General features: G+C 41.8%; 1 protein-coding gene across 2 annotated transcripts in view; it reads right to left on the reverse strand.

Annotated features, from left to right (window-relative positions):
* Positions 1–26,608, reverse strand: part of ZNF423 (zinc finger protein 423) — a 229,895-nt gene that overhangs the window by 89,313 nt on the left and 113,974 nt on the right. For both annotated transcript variants that reach the window (XM_027732387.2, XM_027732393.2), the window contains one exon: positions 5,127–8,350. In XM_027732387.2, the coding sequence (XP_027588188.1) occupies positions 5,127–8,350 (3,224 nt within the window). The remainder of the gene's footprint in view (positions 1–5,126; positions 8,351–26,608) is intronic.

The following is a 26,608-nucleotide window of genomic DNA, read 5'->3' on the forward strand; positions in this document are numbered from 1 at the left end:
TTTGCACATAGGCAGGGCTTTCTAGGCTAAAATAACAATGGGTGATTAACATGATAATAGGCAGAAGGCTATACTCCATTGGCCAAAAGCTGACACAGCCAACCACATAAAAGGAAATAGTTTGGATTGGCTAGTTATCCCTAGGCAGCTCAAGAAAGTATCCTCCTGGAGTCCATTCGGAAATCAAGGCTGTTAATGGAAAAGCAGCTGGATTTCTGCAGCACTCTTTCTGGGGAATCTATTCTGGCAGACAAGCACAGCACACATACGTACACATGACCTCTCAAACACACTGGCATACACATGCTGAGGGCTCCTAACTTTAAAAACAAAACAAAACACAAAAAACCTTGGAAGAGAAAAATGGGATTGGGCAGTGACTGATTCATGTGGTCACATTTAAAACTTGAAACCTTCCTCTTTTTTAAAACTTCAAAGCTAAGTTTTGTGCCTTGTCCAACGCTTATCTCTGTTATGAGGGTTCCCTAAGTAACTAGCTAAAGAGGACAATATTTCAGCCTGACTATTTCAAACCTTTAAAGTTATATTAAACACAGACAAATGAATCATTTTTTTAATTGATTCGGTGCTTCTGAAAGCTACTTACTAACAGATCTGGAGACAGCATGTCTTTGTTTATCCACAGACATGTGGATAAACAGTGCAAACTCCTCTACAGCATTTCACAAACTTATAAAACACCCTGCTTGGCATGACCACCCCTCAAAGAAGATGGCAGATTTCAGGCTTCCTCTGAGTATGTTACCTTCAGCCTCAATTGAGACCCATGTATGTAAAAGAGCATCTCAACCAAGGTGATGCCTCTGGTGACAGGGCAGCCCACTTGATATGGAGTGAGGTTAATAAACAGCCTCATACAGGTCTCAAAATAACTACAGCCAGATTAGCACCCAAATGTACACGCAAGAGGAGGAAGAGCTGATTTTTTGGCTCATTAATAACTGTCTTTAAAAGAATGTCACAAAACATACTTTTATCAGTAAATGGGAAGCATTAGTTTTAATACAAGGTTGTATTAGTTGTGGTACCAAATATGGTCTTCTACTACCATTTTTCTGCTTCATGAACATTATGAATGTATCAGTTATCTTTTTCTAAAGTTTTATCTTCACAAGCCATGACAACAAAGATGCCCACACTGAGGAGTGTGGTGATGGCATCTAGATGACAGAAGAGACCAGATGAGCAGGCCTTCAGCTGAGAGCTCAACCCCTATTAAATCAAGATATTTAATTCTAGTCTTGGCACAAAATCGTAGTAATAACAACAGAGGGTTCTGTTTTCTTTTCTGAAGTATCTATTGTTCTCCTGGGTTTTCCAGACTATCCTCCTTTAAATCTGGAAATGGTTTCCTGTTCTACAAAGAAAATATTCCTCCATTCAAGTGGATTTACAAGGGAAGAGAAGGGGTGTGGGGGAGAACAAAGAGAAGGAATTGAATTCAAGAAAGTGTGCAGGAGAAAAGGAACTGAGTAAAGGAACACAATAGGGTTCATTCTTCCAACTTTCTACGCTGCCTCCTTTGCCTCTTCAGTCCAAATAACCTAGGTGGGCTAAAAATAGCAACACCATTCAAGATGAAAACTTAACTGAAGTCTAAGCATTTGTTATTGTCAACATTAAACAAGCACTGTTCATGATACCTGTGGTACAAAATAAGGATAAATCTGTATAAGAGAAAGAACTGCTTGAAATGTGACTGCGTCCAGTACTGGGAAATGAGAAATGTCAATACTAAACAACTGGTCATGTTTCTCAAGATATGCGTATTCCTCTAGAAAGGATGTGAAAAGGAATTAATAAAATGTGTTCAAAACTGAAGGTGCCATGCATAGAAATAAGTTCAGAAAAACAGGAAAGCATTACCTCTGATGAGATCTTAATGGAATGAAAAACGATCTTGAACTACACATGTGTCAGATACTGAATGGTACCTCTACTGGTGATGCTCATCTGAAAAAAAAACTTTTTAGTCCTATCCAAACAGAAGAGCTCATGTAAAACTATAAGAATTAAACACAAATTGATGTTAGAGCAATCTTTTACTACTAAGATGTATTTTATTTATTCCTCCTAGTGATGCTTCTTACAGAAGACTATTGACTTCAATTAAAATCTCCTGAAAACAAATCCTCCAAAGTGGCTGTTGCCATATGCACAAGGCAAAAACTTTGCCTGCCTGGGAATCTATCTTATTGACCAACATGACTGGATCCTAGGTGGGCATCCAGTAACAAAAGCAATCAATTCCCAGATATTTCTTCCCATTTCTTTGCCATTCTAAAATGTATGAGGAAGACAGAATGCAGCAGGATTTTCAAGAGTTATGTCTTTTCTTTCATTCTTATGGATAAAAAAGAACCAAACTCCAAAACTGCCAAGCAATTCTGAGTGGTTTTCAATACTCATTTAGCTGTCTCCAACTGATTTTCAGAATGAAATCTCAAATAATTCAATAGTAAAAAATCAAACCAAAATATAACAAAATAGTCATACTTTCTTTGTGGTTCTATATCCACTTGCACGTATACATAAACTTAAATAAAAAGAAATCGTTCAGTTTCCCCTGCTCTCTTTTTTTCTTCCTGAATATTCTTTGTTCATCAAGGGCTAATATTTATTTTCTTCCTTTCTAAAAATCTAATCTACCTATATTTCATTCTGACTGTACCTCATCCTAATCTTCAACTGTTTTTCCATTTAAGAAAGAAAAATCAATAAGGTGTTTGAAAAAAGAAATGTAGAAGTGCTCAAGAAGTGGAGAGAAGTAGCTCTCCTCTGGACATGTGCAGATTACATGCACTGTATGCTAAACAATGCTCCAGTTAAGTGGTACCTTACCTGTGCACAGCACCTTACAAGATGACAAGAGAGATCATGTTCAACTCACTTAGCTTTGCTATGAAGCCAGTGAAGTTAAGTAAATGCTGTTCTTGAAACACAGAGATATATCACCATTTAAAAGACAGTATAATTCTTTGAAAATCCCTGTACCAGGCAGACACAAAGGGCACTCATTGCCTTAAGAAACCTGAGTGAAACACCAATAGTTTTCAAGTCAACTGATATCAGAATTCAGGTCTTGTACCTATAATGAAGGCTAAGATAATGAATTACTCCTAATAACAATATATCTGTTCCTGGGATGCATACCACAAAGGTCTCTGATATTAGCATATGTGCAGGCCATAGACACAGGTTGAAGGTACCATTTGCCATCGTCACAAATGCTACTTTTCATTATCTTCTTCAAAGGAGCTCAGAACCTTCCTCATGGGATGAAATCCAAAGCATTTACCTTATTGAAGAGCTTAAAACTTTCCCTGAGAGAACAAGTATGGAAGCTGTCACTGAATAGAAAGAGTTAAAGCAAGAAATAAGACAGAAAATGGCAATGTGTCCCGCTAGCTCATAGGAAGGAAAAGGTAATACTGTAGGCTACAGGCACAGCAATATGAATTAGTCCTACCTAAGATAACAGAGGTGTTTTTAAAGAATTTAGAAGGAAATAAAGGCCTGAGGAGGAGAAGGAAGGACAATGACCTAGCAAGAGCCTCAGCTGAACTCTCAGAAGGTATCACACCAAAGGAGGAATATTTCCATTTCTTATTCTTCTGCAAAATTAGGTGTGTGTGCCTGGAGGTTTAGTCACAAATTCACCACACCCAGAGGGAAAAATATCCAGTTGTTTTACTAACAGAGAAAAAAAATATAAACAAAATTAAACTTTCTGTGGGATTGTCTCAGGAACCTGGGTCAGGGCACTAAGGCAGTGCCAGTGTGTCCCTGCACAGTGCCAGTGTGTCCCTCAGTGCCAGAGCTGACATGCCCTGCCAGGACACAACCTGCACCAGCTCTGCTGGAGGCATCTCAGCCTACATCCTCAGCACATACTTAGGGTCTCCTTTTACTTACTGAGCCTCTGGTGTTCTAGTTGAATGGTATTTTCAGGTTCTTTTAATTCAGTAAGATGTGTTTATGGGTGCTTTAATTAGCAGATTGACATAAACAGGCATCTACGGTTGGAATTATTCATTAGGAGTTGGGTGCCTAATTTCCTTAGATACTTTTGAAAATCTCACCCCATCATGTTTAATTAAAAATGTCAGATGATATCAATACTCAGATGTGTCTGCTGTTGGTCTCCTGAGAAGATTTCCAAAATCCACTTCTCATTCCATCTGTTCCTGACAGAGGAAGGACTGACTTGGCCCATTCTTGAACCAAAACGTCAACAAATAATTTTAAAAGACTATAAACTGCAAATGGTATTAATCTCCTGAGTAGGCTTCTGGAACCTTACTTGGATCTGCATGTTCCCAAATAACTTGTAAGCTAAGAAATGGGAAAGCAGGCTATCTGTGAACAGTCAAGGACAGCACACTTACATGTACTCTGCATTAGACAACAGTGTCCAGATTTGCTAAAAAACTAAACTTACCGAAGGGCCATGAAGCAGGTTCTTTTAAAATCATACACACGTACATGCATGCACACATGTATGCACACAGACATCCAAGTAACCTCAAACCATTCGCTCTGACAGACATCCATAAGGACAAGCTCTTTAGCATAGTAATTTGTTTTAGGTGAGCATTTGGGGGGTAGAGTGGAATTCACTACATTTTTTCCTCAGGAGTTCCTGTATCCTCCTGCTCATTTTTATTTCCCTAGTAAAAAATAATCTCCTTCCTCATATATGACAGATTAGATTTTTTTTGTTGTTGTTTTGGGTACTCAGCATCTCCTTTTCTCATTAAATTGCCCCAGCTTTTCCAGATCTGCCAGTTCAGTAGAATCGGAGCTCATGGATAAACTCAATCTCCACTGTTCAAGTGTTTTAGCTTTTTGTTGCTAAATCTAGGGCAGTTCTATGGTAAAAAAATCTGATGTGCTGCCACTAGGAATCAAGGACCCTGCGAGGCTGAACAACTTTTAATTTTTCTATGTGCATCACTCTATCTTTCCTCCTGTTTTGTTGGGCTTTTTACTAGCACAAGTAATTTGATAAAGTAACAGCGTGACAAAAAAAAACAAACAGATCAGTTCTCACATTGAAGGTCTACATTTTATCCCTCAAACATTTTAAGTTCAGCTGTACTTACTCTGGGAACAGGGGACGTCTGGGTACCTTTCCTTTGGCCACTAGTCTCAGGCGTCAGGTCTCGGTGGTCTACCTGAATGTGGCTCTCTAGGTCTTCAGCACTTTCAAATTTGACACTACACTCTGGACACCTCAGACTGCCACATGGCCTCTCGTTCACCTCCTGTGGAGTCAAGCCCGAAGACTGTCCATTCGTGCTCCTGGTCATGCATCCAGCACACAGGCCATAGGGAAGGCCGTTCACATCCAACTTTACCAAGTCCTGTTTATTCCGGAACTCCTTCAAGCACAACGCACACTTGTAGAGTTTTTGCAAGGCCTGGCCGTTGGGTGACGAGGTTGCAGAGTTTCCTGCCAATTTCTGCATATGGAATGTCCCATGAATTTTCAGCTCAAGGGTGGAGGTGACTGTCTGCATGCAGACAACACAGCGAAACCCGGTGAGGGAGTTTCTGAGATCTGGATGCATCTGGCAGTGCTCAATAAATTCCTCCTCGCTCTGCAGAGGCATTTTGCAGATCCGACATGTCCCTGTATCCAAACTCTTGCTGTGAGTGACTTTGTGCTCCGTCAGGGTCAGGAGTGATGGGAAACGCTCCCCACAGATGGGGCACATGTAGTGCTTAGCTGGGCCTCGATGGGTCTGCATGTGCTCTCTCAGGCCATTTTCTGAGAAAAAGGTCCTTGAGCAGATATTACACTTATGGCTACCTTTGATGAATTCTGCTTTCTTCCTAGAACAGTCATCCTCCCCAGGCCTGATGTTATGATCTCTCAAACGATGGTTCTGCAAGAGGACCTCCATAGTGTAGGCAGCCCCACAAATGTCACAGCCATACATGGGCTCAGAAGCATCTACATCATCCTCACTGGCTTCATGACTATTGGAAGTATCTGGATTCTTCATCAACATGTTCTGGATATCTGCCCCTTCTGCCTTCTTATTTGTTGGGGTCATGCCATTAGCTGTACCATTCTCAGCGCTCGCATCAAACACACAATGTTTTTCCCGCAAGTGCTTTTCAAGCAAGATGATGGCATGAAAAGCTTTGCTACAAAACTTGCAGTTGTATTTTTTGCTGTGGGTTGTGATGTGGCACTGCAGTTCTACCTCTGTGCTAAAGGTCTCACCACAGAAGATGCATTTGTGAGACTTGGATGGATTTCCCAAGTGACTATGCTTCACATGGATCTGGAGATCCACCTCCTTCCTAAAATCCCAGTTACAGGCTGTGCAACGATACATCTTCTTTTCATTGCTGTGCTTAACTGCCAGATGCACTTGGATAGATACCTTGGAATCAAAAACTTCTTGGCAAAGGGTGCAGTGATACAATACAAAAGTATGCATGTCCAACAAATGCTTCTGCAAATCATCCACTGAAGAAAACTGTTTGTCACAGCTCTCACACACATAATGAGTTGAAGTTGTCATGTAATGTACAGTGAGATGTTGCAGAAGAGACTCCTGGGAATCAAAGTCTTCTTTACACTGAGGGCAAGACTGTTTCCTCAACAGCAACTCCAAATGCAACTTTAAATGGGTTTGAAAACTTTCAAAATTTGAGAACTTTAGATCACACTGATTACATGGGTATTCACCATTAGACACTGAGTTTACGCTAGCAGAAAGCCGCTGCCTTTTAGGGGATGAGACTTCAACATCAGAAGAAACTGGACTCTGCTCTGCTTTTGACTTCTTATTGTGTGCCAGAGGAATGTTCTTGTGGTTTTCTTTAATATGCTTTGTAAGCTTCAGGATGGAGCCAAAAATGGGGGAGTTTGTGCAATAAGGGCATGAATAAACTTCCATAAAAGACTGTGTTGGCTGAATGACAGGGGAATCCAATTTTGAATTTCCTACATTGCAGTGAGTCTGCTGAATGTGCTCAGTCAAGGTTGCTTCGGTCAGAAAGCCCATGGAGCACTGGTTACAGAAGAAAGCGTTGTTGCCATCTTGAGTGGTAGCGTTTGGGCCACAGTGAGTAATACGGATGTGCTCCTGTAAGCTGTTGATATCTGCAAACATCTCCGGGCAGTAATTACAATGGAAGGCAGAAATGTTGCTAAACTGCATCATGGGATAGGCATGGTTCTTGTGCACTTTTCTCACGTGTTCATTCAAGTTGTACAGTGTAGGCATGGAATCAAGGCAGATCTGGCACGTGTGGCTTTGCTGAGGTTTGTCTGCATGAATGGTCTTCAGATGGATCTCCAGAACAGCAAGGCTGTTGAAATCACGCTTCGAGCAGTATGGGCAGCTGTAAGTAACTTTAGACCAGTTCTGGCCTTCCTCTCTGTCAACAGACCTGGTTTTCTTCTGTCCTCTCAAAGGCTTTAAGGTCGAATCCGGGGTGGAACCTCTTTCCACCGATGCGCTGGAGTCGGGCGTTGCACTGCTCATGGACGCAACACTCCCCAAGACTGGGTCAGGGCTGATGCTGTGATTGCTGGAGTCAGGTTGTCTGTGGCTGTCCAAGTGGCAATAGACTTCCTCCACTGAAGAAAACTGCTCCGGGCACATAGGGCACTTGTGTTTTTTGTTGGCATGGGCTTGATGAATGTGTGAGAGCAGCGAGTTTTCATCTACAAATACTTCAGGGCAATGAATACACTGCAAATCGGCCTTCTCGGAAAGCTGTGGGTGGCGTGTCATTACGTGCTTCTCCAAATCTTCAGTCTGACTGAATGTCTCTTCACAGTAATCACACATAAAATCATCCTTCTTCACCTCTTTCTCAGTCTTTGCCATATGTTCCTTGTTCTTTTTATGAGCTTGCATGTGACTCTGCAATGAGCTGGTAGATGAAAACCCACGTTTACAAACAGTACACTTGAACGGTTTGCTGGAGCTGTGGGTTTTCAGGTGAATTTTGAGGTGGTCGCTGCGAGAGAACGCAGCCTCGCATTCGTGGCAATGGTACTTTTTATCCCCTGTGTGAAGCTTTATGTGGCGATCCCTACTTCTCTTGTGCTTAAAAAGCCGGCTACAGTAGGTGCATTTGAAAGGTAGTTTGTCACTGTGGATCTGCTCGTGCCTTTTAAGGTAGCTCAGGCGAATGAAGGACTTATCACAAAACTGACACGGATATGGCAGGCCAGTCCCCCCTTCCTCCTCCCCGATGCCGAGATCACACCCATCTCCTATCATCTGAGTGGGTGATGCAACATCTTTGCTGGAGGGAGATGAAGCCACCCAGGAGAGTTGTGGGTCGTCATCACCATCTGTAATGGGAAAGCAGAAAGGAGATTAAAAACAATTCCCAGTGCATCTGTGAAATAAGGACAAAGCTCTCAACAACACTATGGGCTTCTGCTACTACAGCATTAAAAAAAAAAAAAAAATCAACTCAAAACCCCCCCAAAAAACCCTCTTGAATTTCAAAGGAGGTTTGAGAAGGAGAAATAAAAATATATTTGTACACATAATTCACAAATATGCCAAGACCTAGTGTTAATAAAAAGCATTTTTCTTTAGCAGGTTTAACACCTGCTCACTGTACTGTAAAGCAATAAACAATGAATAAAGAAAGCAAAACACAATGTGCAATGAAGCAATACAAACATTTCAAAAAGCTACAGTGTTAAGTGATCACCTGTGAATTTGTGGGTCTTTTAAATGCTACATCAAGATGATTTTAAGTAATGCCTCCATTAAATAAAATCCTTCAATTCTGTCTCAAAACTGTAACAGAATTGAAGGTTGCTAAAAGGCAGAGTCGAACATGTAGGTGAAATAAAAGCGTAAGATTTGAAGCAGCTGAACAAAATCAGAGAAGAGATGTGCACCATTACCACATTCGCTTGTATAAGAGGTAATATCGCCCTTTTGGTACAAAACCAAATTTTAAAAAGCCCAGGAAAATCACCACTGGACATATAAAGACATCACAAAAGAATCAACTTCAGGATAAACCAACAATGGCCCAGCTTCTGTTTTAGTAACTATTTCCTTTGCTCAATATGAAGCTTTGGAAAATATTTTATAATTCAATATTACCATAACAAAAAACAGCACCAACTCCAGCAGCAAAATAGTTATTTTAGGAGAAATACATAAAACGTTGTCAGCTTTCATTAACAGAGTTGTTAACATGCAACAGAAGAGAGTTAAATACCCTAATTCCAACAAATGCAGAGGTGTTGAGCGAAACAAAAACACCACTAGTCTGATATACAACTAAACCACAGAATGAAGCAAAAATAAAGTTCATGTAAATGAGGGAAGGCGCTGGCCACATAAACATTTGAAGATTCTGAAAAGGAACTGGTTCTCGAGATACACTGTCCTTATAAAACATTTAATGTTCCTACTTCAGCTTTTACTAAAACAAACCAATAAAAAAAAATCCCCAACTGTGTGTGTAGGCTGCCACACGCACACTCCTCGTGCCTGCCAACTACAGAGTCACCAGGCGGAGGAGAGCACATGTACGGCAGAGGAGCTCTCAAAGAAAGGCTCGGCTAATGAGGATATCACCACCGTACGAGGCAGCTCCTGTGGCACCGTTTGCTTTGGCAAAGACCTGTTTTTCATCCCAGGAAAGAAAGAGAGGAGCTACCTTGGAAAAACCTACACCAAATATTCACACACCGAACAACTTTTCCCGCACGACACGGATGCCTGTTTCTCAGGATGCACAGGTCAGGCGTCCACCCCCCTCGCCCCGTGCTCCCCAGAGAGCTCCGCTCCCCGGTTTAACTAAACCTCCTGCTCCAGAGCGATGCTGGACACCGGGAACACGCTTCTTTCTGCTCCCAAAATGCACCTCGACTCTCAGCAAGCACCCGCGCTTCTAAGATGCTCAAGGTCTTTGTGCTCAACCAGCTCCTCCGAGTCTGGCGGAGCCCAAACCTAAAACACAGGCAACGAGCTCCTGATTTTTTACGTAAACTTTTCTCAGGCTTCACTCCCCCGACCATGAATGGCTCTCTCTCTCTGCGGCTGCAACAAAGCCTCATGTTCCCAATTTAAGCCACCTCCGCCGCCCACCCCGCTGCCAGCACAGCTTTGCTCAGCCCCCAGGGAGCCCCCGCCATCCCCCCATCTCCGCCGCCAGCCGTATCCGGGGCTCCGTCCCCACGGACCTGCGGCCACGGGCCGTCGGAGGGAAGGAGGCAGCCGGCTGCCAGCGCCCGGATTAGGGGCCCCGGGGAGGTGCCGGTAGCTCAGGGCTGCCTAATTCCCTCCTCTCACCAGCTGGGCTCCTCCAGGGGCAAGGAGACAAAGGGGAGCACGAGGGGGATGCTGGGCCTGAACTAGGGCAGCACATGTTGCGTTTGCTGCTGCCGCTGCTGCTCTCTATGGGGAGGGAGGGGGGGAAGGAGAAAAACAACAACAGGAGAAAAAGCACTCCACCGTTGTGTTACTTACTGCTGGAGGTTACTGGCTGCAATTAAAATACTTTAAAATGTCCATTCGCAGAAATGCTTTTTAAAAATACGTGCATTTTAAATACCTTCTCTTTCACAGTCAGGCTGCTGTCGTGCCTTGCGCCGGGCAGCGGCACACAGAGGAAGGGCTGCGGTGGGGAGAACCCAGAGCACTCCAAACGGCCCCACAGAATAAAGCTTCATTGTTCAGCTCTGAAACCGTGCATGCAGTGGGCCAAATCCAGTGGTAACACAGGCTGGGCCAACTGCTTTAACTTCATTACATCCATATGCACTTATGCCAATCATTACATTGGCCCACCACACAAACTGAACAAATCTTTAGAAAGTCTCTTTTTCCTCTGAACCGAACTGATTTACCTCAAAACACACTCTTAACGTTCAAATAGGGCCATTTCCCCTCCAGCTGCTGCTCTTCAAACATATTGGGCCATTGAGAAAACAAAATCCAAGAAAGCTGGTGTTAGTATTACTTTGTGAGCGAAGCACAAAGCCATTGCTGTGCTCATATAATTTGGATTCAAAAAAATTAACATTTCTCAGATTGAAAAGCTGGATTTGTAATAAAAATGGAAGCATTTACATAGACAGGTAAAAGGAAAGACTGTCTCCTTTTAGCTTGATTTGGACCTTTCACCTATTTTTATGTTTAGCCTCTACACTCTTTTTATTGCACCATTTTCTCATAGTTTTACAAAGTTAAAATATTTAGAAAACTTTAAGCCCGAGAAACAACCTGCCTGGACTTCTTATAAACAAGATACTAAATTACTAAATGCCTAAACTGAAGAAATTAGGGAAAACTCATTATCATTAATCTCTTTGTGGAATGAGAAATAGCCCTGTTAATTTTAACTTGCCATATTAAATTGAAGAAAAGACCTTTAATGAACTGAGAAGGAAATTCTAAGGTATTTTACCAGAGTAATATTTTAGTGGGAAGATATATTTTAGATGTGGTGTGACATGTCTGGCAATGATGGTTAGAATAATAATTCTACATTAATGCAATCAAAGGAATGTAGCAGAATGAGAAAAATCACTTTCAAAAGGAGATTAAAGTCATTAAAAATGGCTAATCCTGCAAAGTGGGACTGTTCTAAAATAGAGAATCACATGGCTAGTGCAAGGCTTTTGTCATTTGCGCATAAGAGAATCAAAACAAGTATTAAAAGGGTAAGAAAATTCAATAAAAAGTTTAATTAGGAAAAAAAGAGCATTAAGGAAGCTTCAGGATGTCAGTAGTCCTCAGGATATATGTGCAGGTCATGAAGCTTAAAGGGCCATTCTTGATAATCAATCTCAAAGTGGTACAGTAATTTAGCAATGTAATGTTCAGCACGTTTACAGGACTGGAAGCATTTATCATCATCAGTGAAGAGCTAATTCCAGCCTCAATGCATTCAATAAATGTATTTTTCCTTCTAATAAGAACAATTTGGCCAAACTGTAGTATAAATCATAATTCATTCTCTATTTGTCTTCCAGATAACATGAGCCAAGTTCAGAAATATACTCATGAAGTTAAAACAATAAAATGAAGTCTTAAAAAAATGTGATCTCTCTTAGAAAGGAGACAAACAGCACATCACAGATTGACAGGAGTAAGCAGCACTGCCATCTCAGCGTACACTGACAACGTTGATATCATTATTATTTCAGAATTATTTTGCTAATAGAAATATAATCAACCAGACAAAATTTCACAGTCCCTGCAAAACACTTTCCTCCATCTCCCTGCCCAAAGCTACTTGGAAACATTATGTTTCTGCCAGACTTTGAGCAGAGCTGCATTTTAAGGGGTTGCAGAGGGACAGGCCAGCTCAGCTGCCTGGTCACCCCAGCCCTGGGGGTCAGCATTCATTGGTGGGAGCTGCACAAACCCAGGCTATCCCCCAGCCAGTTGCATTTTCTCTTGAGAACAAAAGGTTTGCACAGGCACCACGTTTGCTGACCTGGACCTGAAGTTCATCCTTGCCTAAACCCTCCTGTTTATCAACACGGAGCATCATCGGGTTCCCCTCTGGGGAAGAAATCTCCCTACTCCATCTCCCTTACGTGTAGAGAGTTCAGGTGGCTCTTCCACAGGGCCTCCGTACATCCCTGCACACCGTGGGCACGTCACAATGTGGCCAGTGCAGTATGGGAGGCCAGTTTATTCCAGCTTTGGGTGCCACCAACACAGACTGAGCACCATGAGCTTCAGAAGAGGCTGCACACCCAGATTAGGCATCAAAAAAACTCCAGGGTTTGGCCAAAGAGGCAACTTTGAGACTCCCCTCCTGAGCTCAGAAGGCATCTCTGTGCAGGACAGTAAACCAAGGAGGTTAGATTTAGAATGTGTTCTTTTCTATCATGTTTATCCCTCTAGAGCTAGAGAAACAGTTAAAGTAATAAATACAAAACCCCAAAATCAATTATTGAAGAAAGGATTGCTGTTTGATTTAAGCTCAGACTCCTGGTTCTCTCCCAGCCCCTTCCTGGCACACAAGTTAAGGGTGGTCAAAGCACTCGAATTGCTTTAAGCTATTGGAAGTTGATGGAATTCTATCACCCAAAAAGTAACTTGCTTTTGAAAACAAGCTTGGCATCATAAAACACGCTTCTGAACTGTGTTTTAGTTCCTCATCTCCATAATAGAAAAAAAACCATCTGCTCCTCAAGGGCAAATTGTAGGGCTTACTTCTGCATAGCTGTGAAAACCCCAAGACATCCTCAGATGGAAGGCCCAATAGAAATGCTGCCAATTTCAAAAATTATTATTATTGCAGATGCTTAACTATGAGACTAAAACACAGAGATTAAGGACTAAAAAATCCTCAATACTGGTTACAGCAAATTTTGCATTGCTGCACTATGTATTAAAGTCAACGATAGATCATCACAATGGATTATTGTAAGAACCTCACATAGCATACGCTGCTCGTTTACACTGCAGTGCTGGTGTGAAATAATGCAAATCAAGTTTACATAGCAAATTTTTTAAGCTTCAACATTTTCAGTGGACTGTGACAGCTTTTTTGCTTAAATTTTTTGTTGGCTTGTTTAGTCCCATTTTCCTGCACATCTCCCGCACAGTTATAACTAATAATTAAAAGTATCATTAATATTCTAAACTCAATTTCTATGCATATATCAGCTTCACTGAACATTTCTGTTCGTTGTGTCACAGAAGGCAATGATAGACTGTGAACCACCAGCCCTTGTGGCAGTGAAAGCCTTTGTGTGCTGAGACTGCACCTACGTCTGAATGGGACCGTAACTGCTGGGCTGTGACTGAAACCCGCACTAATGCACACTCAAACACACTTCACTAAACAATGGGAAAAAGGTATCTGGCAACTTATCTATAATTATTCCTCAAAAAATATCACGCAACTGTCCCCCAGAACTGCTCAACCCACCGTTAGCCAAGGCAGTGAGTAGGCCCTGGGAAGTTCAGGCTGCTCTGAGGAACTCTGTGTGCAGCTTCAGCAACATTGGCTCCTTCACCAAACAGTCTTCATAGTTTTGTATTCTAAGGCAGTATGCCATTTTTAATGTATAGATAGATAGATAGATAGATATGTATAACATGTTCAAAGCAAACCTGAAGTTGGTTTGCAGTTGGATTTTTATCCTGAAGTTGGATAAAAATCCAAGAGGTGCTAATGTAAGTGGCGCCACAGGCAGTGCTTTCATTGTTTTCTGTGACTTGAGAAAAATGCAGTCATACCTAATCATTCACTTCTGAGGTAAGCATTTTTGTTGGACTAAATTCCCAAAGGTTAGTGACTCTTTTCCCAACTTCTCAGCTTCGCACTGCAATTTGTTTTTTAGTGAATTTTTTCAAAAAGCAAGAAAGACGTCTGGCTCAATGGAAAGTATATATAATCTAATTTTTCTTCTCATGCAGAGAGAAACTTTGTATTTAGAATACAAAATCAGCACAAGATGTAGTGCAGAATTTCAAACATTAAACTTGCTGGGATGTCTGCCACAGATAAACTGTTACACGTAGACAGTTTAAACCTCGCTGGTTTTGTTTAAACCTTTCTGTAGTGATCAAAGATACATCTAATTAGTCTTTTTTATGCTGCAAGTTAAAAGTACACACAAAGACGTCTGTTGAAGCTTAGTTGATATACAGAAACTTGTTAAGCCACAGTAATGCATGCCTGAGCCCTTGTCTCCCATAAGCAGATACCAAGACTCAGTAATGACCATCAACAGGGTGATCCGTAATTCTATGCAGATGATAAAATCAGAAACTATTTTTAACATTATTTTTCTTATGTCAAACAGTCTGTATTTTGCTGGTAACAAAAAATTAACATATCGTTAAATAAGTTATTTCACACTTCAATAAATGGCATAATAGGGCTGGAGGAGAAAGTTTTATGTTAGATCTAGGAATAAGCTAAATGCTTTCAGAGTTAAATCACTGTTTTTCTTTACTCCCTTTGGAAAAGCAGCAGATACTATATTCTGCTGTGCATCATGGACTTGGGACTGAAAACAGCTGCACTCTAATTACATGTAAAGTGTACCAAAACATTCCTTTTATCACAGACTGTAAATCTGTTAGCATCTGTCTCTCCTTTGTTTCTTCCACAAGATACAAGCTTGTTTCTACATTTTTCTCACCTGTAGCGGTAATTAAAATTCATTATAAATGAAAGGAGTGAACACTAAAACAAGTTCCTCTGTGTACAGTTCTAAACTCAAATTAGAAACAGCTGTTTGCTAATTCATGCAGTGATGTTTTGTCGTGCTCTGTGAATCAATAATAACTCACCCTATTTCTACCAAAATGTTAGGATTATATATATACTTAGCTTAGCAATTTGCTCTTCAGAAATGTTCAGATGCACATTCAGACTTTTTTAAGTGAGATTAGAAGATGATACCTACAAAATCATCAATGAAATAACAGAAAGATCTTAATAGCTTGCTGCTCATGCTTACCCTGCTACCTAGAGGGTCCTGTGTCATTCTTGCCTGCTTTGATACCTACAGAGCATTTAGCAAAAAGGCACATTTTAAGACAGATGTGAAAAACCAAAACTCTGTATGGAGTCACCCGCACGCATCACGGATGCAAGAGTCACATAGAGAGAATATTATAAAATAAGAATTTCAGCTACGACACGAACAACTGTCAAACACTAGGAATGATAAAGCCCTCAGGAAAATAATCCTAGTAGAATAATTATTACTTATAATAATTAGTTATAAAATTAGTTATAATAAATGGTAATGCTTATGCTAATTGTTAGTAATATTTCTTCATATTATGTTAGCCACAGCACAAACCTCATATGACCCCATTGGCCTTACACTCACACAATTATATTCTGCTCTTCTTGCTACTTGATGTCAACATTTATCATGATTTCAACACTTGATTATACAAAACAAAGAGACAACACACAGCGGTTAAGAGCTTTGCCTGCTTCCTTTTTTATCTAAACCTAGGGATACAAGCAGGTGGTTGCAGCAGTGATTTGAGCAGACCCTAGGGCAGCTTTACAGAGCCTGCCCTGATCACAGCATGAGTGGGGCCAGGCCTGGACCCTGCACTGCCCCCTTTGCAAAGCCAAAGATCCAGCCTGGAGCAGTGAAAGAGCACCAGCCTCCATGAAAGTCTCTGCAATACATGCATTACTTCATACATTTTCTAATCTATATATAGAGATGTTTTCCCTTCCTTGTGTTTTGCTGTTTTTAGCAGGGAGGGTGCTTCCCATATAGCCCACACCCAAGCATTGAGACTGAACCGCTCGTGGAAATGTGGCCAGCAGGACAGCCTTTCTGGTGGGATGAAATGCATGAGATTAGTTTCCCAGATTTATTATTTCCTCTCTCCCATTTGATCGGGCAGCTCTAAGATACAGCAGGCACCTGTTCTCAGGCTGTTCTGCTGAGAACCCTCAGGCACGTGCGGTCAGACACACTCAGCTCAAGCTCTTCCCCTCAGTGCATATCCATAACTGAGCATCAGCCACACAGACTAGCTGCTGTTTGGAGAAACTCAATGAATACAGAAGGTGAAAGTAAAGAGGGACAGACTTTTCTCCATGAACAGACCAGACTGGTGTGATTTAATTTAATGCTTTACTGTGCTCATTTTCACGTTTTTGCATTGTATGTTCAAGTGAAGATTAAGTCATCAATTACAATCCATTTAGCTCATTCATAAAATTCATTTAAGGGTCATATCCTGCATGGTGAACAGGGAGCTCTGGAAGCCGGTATGGACAAGGACAAGCAGCACTTTGCCACAGGATATTAAGCTTGTGCAGAATCAAGTCAGAGCTCATTTTGATGGTGTGGGCAGCAGTCTGGAGGAGCAAGTGCCTTTAATACTGGGGCAGTGGTAAACTAGGACAAAATATGTTTTGCTAAGACTTCTCTAATAAGCTGTTGTTACTGCTAAGACAACCACCTAGCTTCGGTGGTGGTTGAGAATATTAGAGTGGGGATTCCATTACTGCAGAACTGTCTTTCCACTTTTGTGTCATGTATCTACTGTGAGCCAAAAGAACCACTAAGAAGTGAGAAAACTGGGACCAGACACCAAAAATGCTCTGTGTCTTCTGGCTGGGGTCACCAGAAGTGACTGCATTTCTAGGATGGCTTTCTATGATGGAATCTTCAACTGATGTTATGTGGTGACCTGACCTCTAAGAAAATGGGTTTGCAGTCCCTGTCTGTAACAGATGAAAACTACTTTCCCAAGAACAGACTTCTGCTCCTAAATGAGTATTTTCCATCAGTGCTCAGCAGAAAAGACAATTGCCATGTTTCAAACCTGAGAAAAAGCTCATGTTTCAAAGCTCAGCCCTGCACAGGATTTTACTGCCAAGCTTTCCAGCCTGAGGAACTTAAAGTTAGTCATATTATTAGAGCAAGTTGCAGAGGAAAATAAAACCAGCTTGTTAAGTTAGAAAGAAGTAGGCAGTTCCAGACTCTCATTTTGATCTAGGTGGGAAAACTGTGACGCGCTTACAATTTTAATGAGTTGATGTTCATGATGAATAGACCTAATGCTGAAAAACACATGTTGGCTGAAATTACTCAGCAATAAACAAACAGTAAAAACCAACAACCACCGGATTTTATACTGCCTTCAAAGAAGGGAAGAAAAATCAATAAATTACATGTGACAAACAGTATCAAGTAACCTGTTCTACAGCTATACACATGCATTATTGTTTTGACTTCCAAATGTGTTGTGTATTCACATCAATCCTATTGAATTCAATAGGAACAGTAGTTAACACTTCTGAAAATTCAAATGACATAAATATGAAATACATCCCATTCTACATAGAGATATTTTCAGAAAGGTGCATGTATTCCCTGTCCCTTTCATGAATTCAGAGTCAAGATTTCATGCAAACACCGTGAATGGAAATGATGCTGCACTTGCAAACATCACAGCTTCCATAGGTCCGGTGAGCGCAGCCCCCCAGGGCCTTCATCCGCCTGGTTTTGGAGGGGCTCATGTGCCCCAGTGACCCCAGTGGGTATCCCTGGAGCTGAAGAAGTTGCCAGTCCCACCTGACCCAAGACTGGAGATGGGGTTTGCTCCAGCTAAGTAAGTCTCCCATCTCTTGGGGACAGTATGCATTATGGCAAAGTACAATTAGTTAGGGCTCTGGGTTTATTAGCGAACAATTTAAAAAAAAAAATAATTAGTTTAAAACGAAAAAGAGCACCCACAAATGTAAAAGCACACTGGTGAACATGAAGCACATTCCTGATTATCACAGACATTGGTCATGAATCTGCACCATGCTCGTGATTGGACTGAGGGGAACTGCATGAAAGAGAGATGAGAAGGATGTTCTCCATTTATCAATACCTGACAGAAATAACTGAAAGGTTTAAAAAGAAAATAACTATAGATTTTGTACTATGCAAGATGAAAGCCAAACAGCATGGCTTGCCTAGGAGAGATGTGTATTCCATGCTGTATGATAATGCTGCTCCTTTTTTACTAACAGCATCCATCATTTTAAACAAGAAGAGACTTTTAAAACAAGCAAGCAAACAAAAGTATTTGCCACCCGGTAAGAATTGTTGTTGGTACACCAGTGTTCCCCTACAACAAATGTGCTGCACGAGAGTCCTTTCAAGTTTAACCGTCGGTGACCCAGCATCTGTGATCTGAGGACTTGCACTGCACCACACAACAAAACCATCCACCGAAATGCTGCTCTCTCCTTCCAGCACATCTTTGCCCTTTTGACTGAAGGGCCCAATGACAAATCGTGTGACTGTGCTCTCAGGCTTTCAAAAGAAAGGCTGTGGCAACAGCTAAGGTCTGTTATCCCAGGGCTCACACCTGCATTGGTGCAGTCCAAGGAGGGATCCCACGCCCGACCTCGCTGAGCACCTGTGCAGCCGCAGGGGATGACCCCAGCGGTGCCCACTCCAAGCACCCCGGAGTCACGGCACACTGGATATCCCTCTCCTGCAGACACCAGGCACTGAGATCAACCCAGGCTGTGCCCCATCTACACCACAAGTTTGCAGAGAGACTTTCTAAGCATCTCTGAATTCTTTAGAGGCTTCTCAGGATGTCAGTCAGCACCGACCACGCTCCGGAGAAAGCCTCCCGTAGGGAGGATGCTCATCAGTGCAGGCAGGCAGGAGTGGGGAGCGCAGCTGGGGAGCCAGAGCGAATCCAACCAGGAGACGACAGCCCCTCCGGCCCTGCTGTGCTCCTGCCAAGAGTCAAGCAGAGCCTGGCAGAAACCTCCCCTCCAGCCACGGCTGCACTTCCAGCCCCAGCTGCAGGTACCACACACTGCCCACGAACCGCGACAGGGCGGCGAAAGCTCCCCAACAGCACAGATACCTTCCTCCTGAACTGTTTTACAGTCTTAGGTGCTGGTTGTCTGTATTCAGCTGGCTCTAGTTTAACCAGCAGTGTGGGTTTCCTTCTGACCACACGTGTGTGGTTGGTTTTTTGCCTCCCACAAATGTGAATAGTACAATTTATTCTAGTTAGTAACTAGTCTCTGTGCCTTGGCCACAGATACATGAGAGAGCGAATTTATAATGAGTAAAAGTGCAGGGCACAATTATTTGTTTAAATGGGATTAAAATTAGGGTTGGAGCATACACTGAATCATCTCAATTTATCCCTGAAGAGAAGGAGGGACAGCAAATGTCTTGGCACTTGCAAACAGATATCTGTTTCCCCACCAGCTCGCTAACAGCACTGCTTCCATTTGAGAGCAGTCTCACACAGGCATTGGCACTGATATCAGAGAATTAAACAAAATAAAGGGGAAAGCTATAGTCAATAGCTTTGTAACTTTGTCCACATGATGAGAACTGGTTGTACTTACAAAAAAGTATCTAGGAATGTTAATAGACTAAACAACTCAGTAAAAGAAATGAGGAGGCAGTGGGGAGAGATCAAATGTACCCTAGAAAAATTCATCTTGACACTACAGGTACAGAAAGGTTTTTTACAGAATGGTACAGGCTTTGTACAGAAGAGTCCACTAAATTAAAAAGTGAGTGGAAGCTGGAGATGGATTTTTGGGGTGGGGGTACATTTCCTGCAGAGGAAAAATGGTCAAAAAAACAGTAAAAGAACATAAAAAACCCAACAAAAACTCTCTGGGAAATCAGGGATCAGAGGTTTGACAGACACACTTGTACCTCCAGAACCAGATACCTTCACAAAAACCATCTCCAGTCAATTAATGGCTGAAAACATGCACACACACCCCCAAAGGAAATGAAAAATTATTGTTTTCATAAACAACACAAAGAGTTTTAAAGCTTAGACCACTTGCTGCAAAAATCCTGGTGTCCTAAAATACCTAAATACCAAAAAGCACTTGCCACCTCCCTGGAATCCATTGGGTTTTGTCATGACTCTTTCCCAAATCCACAGCTAAAGCTCTGTTCCCAGACAGAGTCATCAACTGGGTAACCCTCCCATAGAACACTGACAGAACAAGGTTCCCCAGATAGAATTCACAAATTAATTTCCTGTTTTGTCAAGGCTTTTCTAATATTTATTTTAGTTGTGGCCAGTAAGGCAAAAATTTTCAGGATAAAACAATTTTCTGACCATAGATAACCTGGGCTGCTGTCTGAAATAAGATCTTTAGCCCATCTCACCCTTGCAAAACCAAAATCAGACAAATGAAAATTCAGTAACTGCTTCCTCACACTTTTAGCCAGAATTACTTGTGAAACTGAAACCCACTTCCTCCATCTCATACTCAGTTTAGGACATGAAAGTATGAGTACCAAGAGTTATGAATACCAGCTTTGGCTCCCCATCAGGATCGAACTGTCTGCCTGTATTTAAGATTCAGCGTCTTCTGTACGATTTCAAACAATTAGAGGTTGGGGCCCTGGAATTTTAGGAGCTGATTGTTAGAGTCACATCAATTTTATTTTTTTTTTGGTAACAATTTTCCCATTATTCAGGATAATCACCCCTTGTATCTTTGGATCTCCTATGAATATAACCATAATCCAGGACCTCCTGGCTACTTGACTTCAGGAAGGTTGCAACATCATGCCCACCCTGAAGTCACTGTACACAGGCTTAAGAGGGACTCCATTTTAATTTAATTCTTTGGCTGGAACTGAGATACTGGATCTGATCTGATTTTTTTCTTACTGTGTTGCTTTGTATCAAAACACCCATTTTCCAGTGGGTGGTGCCTAACAAAACAGAAGCAGAGGTGTGAGCACAAAGGAAACAGTCATTATAAATGCACAGAAACACACCGTGTCAACACATACCAGCTGCCCAATATGTACAAAAGCATTAAAAAAGGACAACCAAGTCATTATTTTAGAGTTTAGCTATATTTTCCATTTTAAGACATTTTATCTATCTAGTGTCACTAGGAAAGGTTCCATCGCAAACACTGGAAAGCAGACATCGCCTAACCATCCTACACAAATTCCTGTCAGAATTTTTGTGCAAAGTGTTATCAGGTAACAATATTTACCATGTACAGTAATTATGAAAAACTCTGAGATTGTGTAATTATGTATTTTAATTACATGATCTGATTAGCTTTTTTAATCACTTCATAAAAAGAAAGGAAATTCACTGAGGTTGTCAGAAAGTTAATAAAAGTAAGGTAATTCACTGCTAGGGCTCACCATGGTGCCTTTCTAACTACTTCCTTGCTACACCCCACTGTGCCTAGGTATTGGAGGTCAACTATAAGTATTAATTTCCTTACTTTTATTAACTTTGGTGACAACATTCATGGTCTTTTGGCATGGGTTTTTTTGTTTCATTAGAAAACACTTTCAATTTAGCTGGATGATATTTTAAGACAAACAGACTCTCCAAAGCTAAGAACTTGGTTGACCTGAAACCCATCAAGAGACGCAGCCTTGTCCGGCTCCATCCTCGGCCCTTTGAAGGGATGTTTTGGGGAAGCCACTGTGTAGTGGTCACTGTGACACAGAGCCATGCAAGCCAGACCACCAGCCTGCCAAAACCACCCAATTCTGCAGTGCTGAACAACACATCACCAAAGCCGGCTGTTCAAATCAGGGCCATCGGGGTACATGGCAAGCCAACACAGTGCTATGAGAAGACAGTGGAAATCAGCCCAAGGATGGGATAGATGGAGGCAGGCAGCTGAACCCAGGGCAGACAGCAGAGATAAGGTGGACGGCGGAAAATGGTGTTTGTCCTGAGGTGAGGGGCTGGGCTCTTCCAGCCGCAGCAGCCACAGCAGCACTCACAGGCCAGGCCTGAGGAAGGGGAGGACTCAGCAGCAGCAAGAGGAACAATTGCTGCAGGAGCCAGGACAGCCAACTGCCTGCCCTGGCAGCAGCAATCACCCGGGGATCCAGCTATAAAACATAAGCCACCCCTCAAAAACATCCTGCTGGCTGCTCCCAGTGCAAATGGGGGCCTGACATGTGCGTGGGCACGTGGGGAGAGAGGGCTGGGGGGAAGCAGGGGTGCAAGAGGTAAGTCTCCATCTCCCACTCCTGAGGCAGGACAGAACACGTCTGTTTCAGCTCTGGAAAACAGTTTTTCGAATTTTTGGATGCGGTTCTGCTCTAAGGAAACATTTTGTTTATATCCAAACTGGGAGTCTATAATGTAATACTTGGCTATTGGATTGAGCAGCTCTGTTTTACTCATTTTTGGTTCACCCTCTCCTCCCGCCAGCCTTTCTTTATTTTTCTCCTTTCTCTTTTTACCTTTCCACCCCCTCTCCCTTGATTCTCTGGGGAGAACAAATCACTTTGGGAGGTTTAATGGACTGACAAGAACAGAAATTTAATCGGGGTGTGCATGCACGGGCCAGGCACATCAGAAGCAACCGCAGTGCAATCCATTCGGGCTGCCCCACCTGTGACCCCGGCCGGGCCAGGCACCCCCCTCTCTGCAGGGGCCATACAGGGAGAGGTCCTTTGTGCTCGTGTGGGACCTTCGTGGTGCCTGCTTGAGGAGGAGAGGACTGCCAGATGCTGACAAGCCAAAAGCAGTTATTTTAGGAGACTTTTTTTAATATAGAAACAGCTGACATAAAATGCATCTCACTGGGGAGGGAAACCATGCTCCCAGAAGTAAAAGACCACTAAAAAGCCTCTTTTTCCAAGAGAAATCTAAAACAGTTTTGGGCCAGATATCACTTAGGTTTTTCGTTTCCATTTTAGGAGACTTCCAGAGTGTCCTTCTAGTCTTGCCCCATCCGTGGAGAATATTAAGGGGCTCCTGCAGCCTAAAAGGGGCAGATGTGAGTGGATTAGGAGATAGTACAAAGTGCTTTCAGAAAGTAGAAACAACCTCAAGGAAAATCTATTCCAGACAAAATGGCCACTGGTGGGGGAGCTGTGCCTGAGCCTCCCTGCTGGGAGCACCCTTTGCTGTGAAAGGTCTCCCCACAACACATGCCCAGCCCTGGGGTAACAGGGGCCCACATTCAGCTGCTGCCTAGGAAAGACATTGGAAAGCAGAGGGCACAGAATTACTGAAACAAGCTTTTGTATAGCAAATGGAAAGCACTGTGTGCAACAACACGACTCCTTTCCCTTTGTACACCGTTTGCTGTTACTGATTACATTTGCAAAGTATAGCTTTCAATATAGCATAGCCAAAAGCAACCTAACAGCATAATTTTCTTCCTGGGCACTTTACTTTTGAATTCTTCTACAAACAATGAAGCAAAGATTCAGAAAAAAATAAGAAAACAAAGAACCCCCTTCTTCTCCTGTGCTTGTAAACCTGGGTAAAGTTACAAGAGACCATCCTTCGAACAACCGACGTGATTTACTCTTGCTTGTGGTGCATGCGCTGGCTACTGCCAGTAAATCTTAATGGCACACAATGAGTGATACCTGACACTCTGCAAACTCACTACTACAAGGAACGTGCTCAGTTCAAAGTATTTGTAGTATTTTTCTATCACTGTTGACTGTATTTTCACTTTGCACTTTCAGACAGCGTGGCCATTCAGGGAAGCCGCAGTGTATCTGTGACGCTCACTTTGAAGCTTGCTTTTCTGTGCAACTGGATGGCACAACAAGGACCGTGCAACTGTGGCTTTAAAATATGTTTACTGACTGACAGTGCAGATTAGGAGAGCTATAAAAGACAAACATTAAGGAAGTATTTTCTAGCATGATCACAACCAACCTCTACCCCAGGACAGCCAAAGGGAAAAATCCCTATCCTTGTACATATGCTCAGTCTTGTGATTTTGAACTGCACTGTGCTCCTTACTAATAATTTCCAAGCAATCCAATATTTTCCAGGATCCTATTCTATTACAAGTTATTTTTTAACAAAATCAGTAATTTCAAAAGTTACCATGCATTATTGGCTTCTCTCTTTCCCCTCCACTTACACTTTTCATCTTGTTTCTTTCTGATATTTTTCCACCTCATCCCAAGGCCAAATTATTACACTATAAATGGGGAGCAGGTCCAGACACCCAAGGGGAGATCCAAGATCTCCCCTCCTGAGGAAACTTCCATAGTGAACTCAATGACTATCTGTGATGTTTGCTGGTTCTAGGGAATAATATTTCCCTTGGGCACTTTCTGGATAGAGTCTACCACCTGGGTTAAGTCATTATTACAATCGAGTAGAAAAAAAAAGGGGGGAGAGGGAGAGAAAAGATGAAAAAACACTACAGCAAGCATCATTAAAGCTCATCAAAAGTGCATTAGCGAACACCTGATAATATACTCTGAACATTAATGATCCTTACAATATACCATATTAATACAGATGTTATCTGAATTCATGGAAACAAAATTTTCCATTCACACATTTCCCTTGAATAGGTGTTGGGGGGAAAAAAACCACCCTCTCCAAAATCTATTAGTTGCCAGCATTTTTTTCTGTCTCCAGAAACAAACAAATAAAATATCACCTCTGAACCTGTATGTGTCGTGGATCACCAATCTCAGACAAGTACTCTGACTTTGGGATGCTTGCTGGCATTCACAGGCAATGTGTTACAGTTAAAATGGACAGTGGTAAGCCAATATTAATAAAAAGTTTGTGATTGGGTTGGTTTAAATTGGGCTATTATCACTACTGAGATCAGTTTAATTGGCTGCCTTAAACTCTCCAATGCTGGGCAGCATTTTCCCTTGCAATTTTTCTGCCTACAAGTTCTGAGGGAGACACATGACTGCCACAGAACTGATAGTGCAACTCTGTTATAAGGTGCTAAGTGCCAGGTTACAGCAAGAACAGCTCAGTTGTCTGAAGAGCCCGATACTTCAACCAATAACTGAAATGGAGGTTAAAAAATTAATTCTAAGCACTGCTTAAGTCCTATGTTCCCCCTTTACAGAGACTGCAAATCATGTCAAGTTCTGCATAAATAGGTTTTGTGGGGGTATTAGAGGGTGAATTACTGTCATCTAGGTGCTAGTGCTTAGTAAGGCAAGGACGATCAAACCCATTTTGCCAAAATCCAATGTGAACCTGCTGCTCTCAAAGAAAGAAGGTCACCCAATCACAAAAACTTCATAACAAAAGTGATTAAACAAAACAACAAAACTCCAAAACACACATGCATTCTTACAAAGGAGTGGTTTGCAAATACAACAGTCACACCTAAAGACCATTCCCTTATTGTTATTTGAAAGCTGAAGAGAAACCTTTTTCCTAAACAAGGAGCTGGTAAGGTTTGCAACATCTCAGAATTTCATCTAGAAATAAGGGAAGCAGGAATTATTTTTAGTGCAGCTGAGAGGCCAGGCATATTTCAGGCAATCTCCCAGAGCCTGCTTCTATACCATGTGGGACATAAACCCACAAACTATGAAAGAACCCAAATCAGTATTGTTTTCTCAAGTGACATCCATTATCCCTCATCTGAGAAAATTAACACGTGTATCCAGAAGCTCAATAAAGTAAGTTCAGAGCTAAAAGTCTACGATTAACTCTTTCTATGTCACAATAAATGATATCTTTAAGTCAAAAAACTGCTGATATATTCTATTTTATATTCCGTGCTTCTGCCATCGAAAGCAAACAGGGGCATCAAAATACATTTACGCTCAAGCACAGTTTCAAATGTTATAGTGCACAGGGTAATTGAGAATTTCCAAATTCCAAACAGCTACAGTGATATAAAAATGGAGATACAGAAGGGTCATTAGACCAACACATGCTGGTTTGGGTAGCATTAGGAAGAGTGTCACAAAATGAATAAAACCCAGCTTTTGTGCAAAGTCTCTTATTTTCTGACATTTCAGTTAGACAGTGTATCTAGCAGTAAAATGCTATGAATGCTAAATATAGGTAACCTTTGTTGCTCTGCCAGTTTATTTCTAGATCAAATGATAATATTTGAAGATTTCTATGCCAAGCAAGTGTTCAGTACTTTTCTTCATCTTCCTGATCTGCCCAAAAGATTATATTCAATGAATCAGATACATTTTTGCCTCTTTTTTTAACTCAGATTAATAAATTAGGCAGTACATAAATCTGAATGGTACTTATGATTGATAAAGCTGAATTTCCCACCTAAGTACATAGAAAACTCCAGGCAGGTATGAATTCTAGACTGCATTTTGCTATAACACACACATGCTCTTGCACCACAACATGCTAGCACACATCAC

The sequence above is a fragment of the Pipra filicauda genome, unplaced genomic scaffold (assembly GCF_003945595.2).
Source record: "Pipra filicauda isolate LSUMZ 115617 unplaced genomic scaffold, ASM394559v2 scaffold46_size3722508_pilon, whole genome shotgun sequence".
In the NCBI taxonomy this organism is placed as follows: domain Eukaryota; kingdom Metazoa; phylum Chordata; class Aves; order Passeriformes; family Pipridae; genus Pipra; species Pipra filicauda.